General features: G+C 42.7%; 1 protein-coding gene across 1 annotated transcript in view; it reads right to left on the bottom strand.

The window, feature by feature from the left end:
* Nucleotides 1-1178: 1178 nt before the first annotated feature.
* The window catches only part of lmbr1 (limb development membrane protein 1), a 31179-nt gene continuing 24162 nt past the window's right edge, over nucleotides 1179-8195 (bottom strand). The window contains exons 13-17 of the mRNA XM_041961528.1: nucleotides 6615-6688; nucleotides 6256-6346; nucleotides 5565-5631; nucleotides 2343-2504; nucleotides 1179-1794 (exon numbers count right to left, since the gene is read on the bottom strand). Of these exons, the coding sequence (XP_041817462.1) occupies nucleotides 1709-1794; nucleotides 2343-2504; nucleotides 5565-5631; nucleotides 6256-6346; nucleotides 6615-6688 (480 nt within the window). The 3' untranslated portion in view covers nucleotides 1179-1708. The remainder of the gene's footprint in view (nucleotides 1795-2342; nucleotides 2505-5564; nucleotides 5632-6255; nucleotides 6347-6614; nucleotides 6689-8195) is intronic.

Genomic DNA, 8195 nt, shown 5'->3' with positions numbered 1-8195 from the left:
AGTTAAGAGCTACTGCGACAACATTCATAGCAAAAGCAATGTGTATGTTCTATCCAGCTGGCTTTAGACTAGAAACTCGGTGGCGTACAGGGGAGCACAGTGGAACTGTCTAGAGACGATGTACATGTACACGTGTGTACATGTATATAAACAAACAACACAGAACAAGAAACAACCTTAACATTGAGCCTGCGAGACGCTTGTCGTATAAGGCATTTAAGGTGGTTCTGGAGACAAAGAACATCACAGTTCAGAAGATTATGCAGCAATACAACAACATGTAAATGGGGCCTGAGTCACCAAGTCCTTCTACTGGCTGCAAAGTTGTACATTTTTCACTCATGCATTCTGTATGTGAGACTGTTACAGGTTTGCATTAGATTCAGGTGTTTATAAAAAATATGTACAACAAAATACAGGTAGCTTAGTGAGTCAGACCCTCCATGTGCTCAATGAGAGCCCAATACTTACAAATAATGCAAAAGAGGCATGAAACACAATATAATATGTACATGTAAATACAACATTTACAATAATGACAAAAATTTGACAAATCTTTCTGTGTGCCCTGTGGATTTAAATATATCTGGGGGTTTTGGGGGGATAAGCAAAAATGTGATGACATTTTCTAACCAACAAACAATTTTAGGAAATACAACCACAGGATCAGCTCCAAACACACCGATTCTGCTCACTGGAACTGAAGTGGATACAACTCCCATATAATTTCCCATTTGATGAGTAGCTCAAGTCTAATCTAGAGCACCTAAAAAAAGTTCTTACCCTACTTCATACAAACTAATGACATCATCAATAAAGTTAAAGCGCACTTGAGTAAAGCCAAATAAAAAGCCAAATGACAGCAGAAGTGCTAAAATCTGAGGCCTATCAGTGATGACAGTACCGCTGCATATAATGTGACTTGTGCTGCCGTGCTGTTTTATGTACTGGCTGCGATGAGTGTGAATAAATGACTTCTTTCATGCTTGTTATTTTCACATTTTGAGTTTAAACAAATCAAAAGTGACGAATGGACACCTTATCATGCCTGTATCAGTTCACATTACAATCAAAGACCAATGATTAGACACCATAAACTTCAAATGCTGCATGTATCACTGACACCAATCGCTGCGTACTGACATTACAAAATGAGTCAGGGTTTTTCTTTTTTTTTGGGGGGGGGGGTCTATTTACTATACTGAGTACAGAGGAGGATCAGCGTGGTGAAAAAGAACCCACTGTCTTTTAGTTTGGTGTAAGACAGAAGGTGCATTGTTTCACCTGCTGTACCCTCTTGCTTTTGTCTTGTGCAGTGGTGAGGAGGCTGTCGTTGGAGAACTAGTAGTGATGCTGAGGGGGGGAGTGCCCCTGAAGCAAGAAATGGGTGGTTTAAAGTCACAGTCGCAGTTGAGGTCAACATCAAGGTCACTGCAGTGATGCCAGTCTATTTCACTCCTCAGTCTCATCCCTGGCTCTGTCCCAGCTTCCATCCGAGACGCAGAGGATGGAATGTCACGAAGCTAAATTGCTCTCAGCCTCCACTTGCAGCATCCGTCAGACACTGCCTGGGTTTATTAAGTTCCTTCCAATCCCTTTCACCTTTCAGCAGTCAGGCCGGACTGTCGAAATCTCCCTTTGGCTGTGCTAAGGTGTGTGTATGTGTGTTTGTGTGTGCATGTGTGCGTGTGTTGATCTATCGTCCCTTTCACAGAGTTTTCTGATGCCCGTTGGCCGAGAGCTTCCCAGATTCGGGGTCTGTTGGGCTGTTTGACAGTTGCAATTTATCCAGACCTGGGCAGGGGGAGATAAGGGAGAGAAATCTCATTAAAAAGCCTCAGACTTTCACTTAGACAGAGGTATTGATGTGCTTTTTTCCCCCTCAGTGCCTCTGCTGACATTTTCTAACCCTATCCCGCCCTGTGTATCAAACATTCAGGGCCTGTCACCACAAGCCTTTGAGACTAGCCCCATCCTCTGTCACACGTCAGTCCCGCAGCACATTAGATCTTGCTGCAATTTCTTCCATTTTATCACTCCAGGTCGTGCTGTCTGAGAGAAATAAACACTATCTCCCTCCAAAGCCACAGAGTAGGCTGGTGCTGTCAGTGTTTCAGACCAAACTTTGGTGGCTACTAAATTGGGATGAAATTGAGTCATCAAAGTTTTATTACGAAACAGATGTTTTATATTCTACAGCACATCCAGCATAGGAAAGGCAGGATTGTTCGTCAGACAGCTCAGGACAGTGAAAGAATATGAGCTTATTCTGTTGTTGTATATTAACAGCTGCTGTTAGAAACCCTCAGGACACATGAAAAATAAATAAATAATAAGTTTACCTAAGGCCTTCAGAAGCTCTTCCCGTACCGCTGAGGTGAATTTTCGCACAAGACAGAGCGTTGTCACGACCGCAAACAGCATATTGTATGAAAGGACAATGTAAAAGTTTCCCAGCCAGTTAAACCTCCCGAAGTCTCCCAAGAGATCAAACCTGGTGATGCCTGTGAAGGGTAGAGACACAAGTCAAATAACTGGGTTAGAAAGCAAGTTGACACTCATTTACTATTTTGGTTTCACATTCTGTCTGCAGTTAAGGCACTTTGAAAAGTGTCTCTCCAGTGGTAAAAAAGCTGAATCTGAGAGAGGGACTTGCATGCTAAAATGTATTTCATGTGCATTACAGGTATAATCTCAGCATAAAAAGGATAAAAACAAATATTAAACAGTCACCAATGAGTGTGTGTTGTGTCACATATTGAGTCCAAGACCAACTCTATGTGCATCATGACCATTTGTCATGTCGTATAATAAGCTTCTGTTTGTGGTCTCATTTGGCCAAAGTAAGTGGTACAACCATAGCATCCCCATAGTACACACCTGTACCTGTCCACCTGAGTCAGCCACTGTGCTAACAACATATCTAAATCAAACAATAAACAAGAACAGTCTTGCAAGTTGCACAATTTCTGACAGATTTTCAACCCAAGAATAGAGATTACTCTTAAAAAGAAAAATGCACCTGATGTTTTCAAAGTTTTTAATATCTCTGGTTTTAGCTTTTAGCCTTAATATTTAAATACACCTGACAATGCTGTCATCAAAACTCTGTATGTTATTTGATGGCAACTAAATCCACCCAGGCTTACACAAACAACCTCTGATCCACTGCACTACAAAGTTTATGCTTATTTTCATCACTTGACTGTGTCTTGGTCTGCAGTACTGTAAGGACTGTTCCCTGTGGAATATGAAAGGATGGCTGACTAAGTATAGCAGCAAAGGTGGTATGCAGGTGGATTTCATGTCTCTCCCAGGACCTTCAGACAGAGATAAAGGAGTCTCCTGCAGGCTCCTCTTAGCTCCACACTGCTACACCATTTTCAAACCATCTGTCACTGATGGTTGCAGCAAGCTGATTGCATGCTGCCTGGAAAGCCATCAACACCCTATTGTTCTCCTGCTTATCCATTTTGGCCTGCCAATCCGGGTGTTCCTGCTCTCTACCATGAGGATGGATTTTTTTCAGATGTTAATTTTGCATACAACACCGACGAAGGAAATTACTGCATCAACACGTTAAATCTATGCACCACAATAATTTTCTGTTTCAGCCATCTGTATGCAGGAATTATATTCAGTCGTGGCACACTGGAGAAGCACAAGTCTATACACATTCTACTTCTCCTGTAACATCTTCACAACCTCTGTCGTCAATTAGACCGGGCAATCGATTCAGTGTCTGGAGAGATGTATTTACAGCCGCAGTAAGCAGTTTGCAAGCATCAAGGACCTTTAACAAAATTGCCTGTGAAGAGACAGGGAGAGAGATGATGGAGACCCCAGTCAATACAGCTTGCCACTGTGGTCTGGCTACATTCGTTTCTAATGCCAAAGGTTTTGATCTTGGTTTGGTAATTTGAGAAAATCTAATTGGGGGTAAAAAGATGCTTGGCATTTGAAATGTCAGGGGCACAGTAGCAGAGTTGGACACATTAGCATGCAGCCGGTCATACATCCAAGAAGCATTATGCCAGATTCATCACTGTTGAATGGCAGTGATATCATTTTCCATGTGTGTGAGCAACACTTAATATGTGAGGCTACTGGTGTTTGTCTCGTGCCTGCATCTGGCTAACAATAGCTCTGAAAATCACGAGGTAAAAAGCACATATCCAAGACCAGTTGCTCTCAAAAAGGAGCAATGAGCCATTTGATCCAACACTAAAGAACATAGTGCTGGTGGCCAGGGACCTTTGTGGCATATCATATGCTTTTTCACACATCCAGCAGCTACAGAGAAACATTATCATTCATGTGAAGCCGTGTTTCTGCCCACCTGATGAGTAAGTCCACTCTGTTTTACCTCTGTTTTTGGTCTCTACCAGTTTCTGAGGGAAATATCTGACTCTTTAGCTGCTAAATGCTCTCTCGTACAGTGCGTGTTTCCCACACTGATGCACAAAAAACACCTCACGTCAGCACACAAAACCCTTTCTTGCCTCTTAACATCTCACTTCGTCACACTCAACTTTCTGCGTCTTTTTCTTTCGCTGGGAGGCCTTTTCTCTTCAACTCTGTCTCATGCATTTATTCTTTTTTATCTATTCAGCGTCACAAAGCAGAACCTGTTGATATTTTGTAAAGCTCCCAATGAGTCACTGTATGCTCACTCCGTCCCATTTTCCCACTCTGTTGGTCTCTCTCACACACTCAAATACACACACAGAGTAGTGCTATTTGAACAGCTGTGCTCTGCACTCTGCATGTTTATTAGTGCCATTGTGATGCTGCTATCCTGTCATTTTTACCCCTTCACCCTGCACTCCTTTATAATGTCACTATGGGAAACTATAGGAGAATTCAACTTGCTAACTTTAATGGTCTGCCGTTGGTGGCAGCACTGTAAACTTTTGTGGGGGAGGGGAACTGATGCTTTGCAATGAGGTCGTTATGACACCTCGGAAAATTCAGTTCAACCTACAGTTAGTTTGACATTATGGGAAATACCAATATTCTCTTTCTTGCCGAGAGTTAGGTGACAATATTCTCTTTCTTGCTACATGTGGAGGTACAGCCAACAGCAGGTTATCTTAGCTTAGCAGAAAGACTTGAAACAGGGGAAAACAGCTAGACTGGCTCTGTCCAAATGCAGCAAAATTACCAGCACCTCTAAAGCTAATTAACACTCTAAATCTTATTTGTTTAATCTACAGAAAAACCTCAGCGTAAAAATGACCAGTTGCAGTTTTATTGGAATTATTTGGATGACTTTTGTTCATATTACACAAATGAGATCCAACATATTAATCAATTAGTGAGCTTTAGAGGTAATGGTTGATTGATTCGGTTTCCCCTGGTTTCCAGTCTCTAAGATAAACTAAGCTAACTGGCTGCTGACTATAGCTTCACATTTAGCGGACAGAAATGAGTGTGGAGAGAGAATATTCCTATTTCCCAAAATGTCCAGCTGGTGCTTTAAATGTGTAATCTATACACAGGCTAGGTGTGCCCACACTGTCACTAACCAGCAGGCAAACACAAACATGCACACCTGTACTCACCTAGAGTTCTGGACATCACTGGCAGGGCAGAACTCAGGACCAGGATGGACACACAGCAACCAATGATCTAGAAATCAGAGCAGTTTATCAAACTTCAGATCTCTCAAGCATATATATGACAGTGAGGGAGGAAACTTTGAGACGGAAAAAAGCAACCATTGCACCAACATTTTCAGCCATGATGTGCCCACACATATGCACACACCACTTGATGTTAAATTGGTTCCACTTATTGTACAATTTGTACCTCTGAAGTTGCTCATTACCAGGTTCCCTCTGTTGTCCTTTCAAGCCCTTTCACTGGAGCGTCATGGCTAGTTAACAAGCCTCACCACTCCCAAACTCATTACCAAGTGAATAGGTGCCACTATGGGCCAAACAGAGCACACATCCTCCACCCCCCCACCCCCCGAAAAAAAACCCACTCTCCCTCTGATGTACAAGAAAGGAGCTTGCACTTTGCCAGTGTTTGCGCAACCCACAAACAAATATTGGACAGATCAACTAAAGCCATTGAGGGGCCCTGAGGAAAACATTAGTGAGCAGTAGGAGCTCAGAGTGGAGAGGAAGGGGGAAAAAAGAGGAAACAGATGAAACACAGGGGGTCTCAAACACATCAGCACCTTAGGGGCAATCTCAGCACCCTTGCCCCCACTTCACCCCAAACCCAATCCTCCCATCCCATCTTCACCGTTGTCATGGTTGTGTCATCCTTCCTGGGAGTGAGAACCTCAAAGACTCGCAGGCTGTAGAAGCCAAGGACCGAGGACACCATCAAATAGCTGTGCAGCAAATCAATCAAGGACCAAATGCATTTCTCTGCTGGTAGCAAAGCAACTTCATTGAGTCATTTTTTGTAAAGTCTGCAGCTTTTCAGCTACGATAAAAGGTGACGACACAGCACAACAGGTCTTCCGGAAGATGTCCGGCCGAACTATGGCCTGAGTAAACAAAGCTGGCTTGAAATGTTGGTCTTGGCCGTGGAGCATGCTACTTCGGCCATAGACAAAAGAGAAGCTGTGCATGGTGGGGGTGTCACCGAAAGGATACAACATGAGGATGATCTCCAGCGCCGCCTGTGCCACACCAAACGTGGACAGAGAGGTGTTCCCAATGCCTCGGTCCTGGAAGATGGAAGACAGACAGAAAACTGCTGGGTTATTCAATGTCATCACACACCAGTCTTATATAAACATATCACAAATAAAAAAAAAAAAAAGAAAAGAAAATGGGAAACGACAGCACTGCAGGCAGTTGCACACACATGCAATTACAGAAATCCTGCAAAGTAAGTACGCGGTGCATGAAGAATTTCCCCACTTGAGAAAGACAGAATCAAATTGGCTAAGTAATGAATGGAACAAGATGAAAGAGGCTCTTTTCAAATCACTGTCGATCATACAATATGTGAACAGGTGTTCAAACAAAAACGGCACATTGCTTACGGTAAGAAGAGTGTACAGGCTGAAAGCATGCCAAAAACATAAAAACAACAAAACAAATACTTCAGCAAGCACACTAGGCGTACCTCCCCCCCCTCACCCTCCAACCCCTAAACCTCTAAGGCCTTTTGAAACTGGAGCAGGAAAAAGACATACATCTAAATGCACTGCACATACCAAGCATCTGTGTTGTCAAATGATAAATATTTGCTTTAGTCGGACTTGGCACCAGGCTTGATCCTCTAAAGGATCAGTGTGTTTTATGAAGCACCTATGGTACTATACATTATGTCCACAAGTAAGAGGTGACCATAGACTGCTCACTTTCAACTTTCAACAATCTAATAAAAAAAATAGTAAAAACTTGTTTACGGATCCAAGTTGTTTTAAAACCACCTATAACTGTATGCTGCATATTTAGATCTTGTAGATAATCATATGCAGATGTATGAAGTATATATGATTCAAAATGGCTATACAGTCACCAATACTCCTATCATACTGGATATATTTAATATACAGTTTATGTGTAAAGCAATTCAAATACAGCACCTACCCATGCCAATGCATGACATCTACATCATGTACTGTGCGTATATGCAGTATTTACAATTCCTGCTATACCAACAAATATTACAACCGCACACTACATATGGTCCTAGTTTTAAGTGTATTATTTATGTTTTTTCTGTATTTTATTTCTTTCGTATCGAACTTTATTTGTCTTCAGAGCCTGAAGAAAAAAGCCTGGCAGGTTGTTTCATGCCTTTTTATGCAACTGTCATCCCTGGGAGCTTACTGCAGAGCCATGGTGCAGTGCTCTTTCTCTCTTACACGGGGAATTAGCAGACAGCATCTGATGTAATTTATTAATGGAGGGAGGGCGGGCATGCATTAAGATTGTGTGAGTGTGTGCGCGCACTCGGTACGTGCGTGTACGTGCGCGCTCAGGACAGCTAGCTTTCACAGTACGCCTCCTTTCAACTCTTACTTCTTTTCATTCCAGTAGCAGGAAGGGTGATGGAGTGTGTGTTTGTGTGTGTCAAAGAGAGGGAGGGGTCGGCGGGAGGGGGACTGGTAGATTCGTCTGTGCTGGCTGCCACGGCTCTTTCAGCAGACACATTGCATACGCTGCTTGTAAGATTAACACCTCGCAATACCTGTGCACTGACAAGGTCGTCAGCGTTGT

This window comes from Chelmon rostratus, chromosome 20, assembly GCF_017976325.1.
Source record: "Chelmon rostratus isolate fCheRos1 chromosome 20, fCheRos1.pri, whole genome shotgun sequence".
NCBI classification, from domain to species: Eukaryota; Metazoa; Chordata; class Actinopteri; order Chaetodontiformes; family Chaetodontidae; genus Chelmon; species Chelmon rostratus.
The sequence above is the reverse complement of the archived record's forward strand: the minus strand, read 5'-3'. Positions and strand labels throughout refer to the sequence as shown.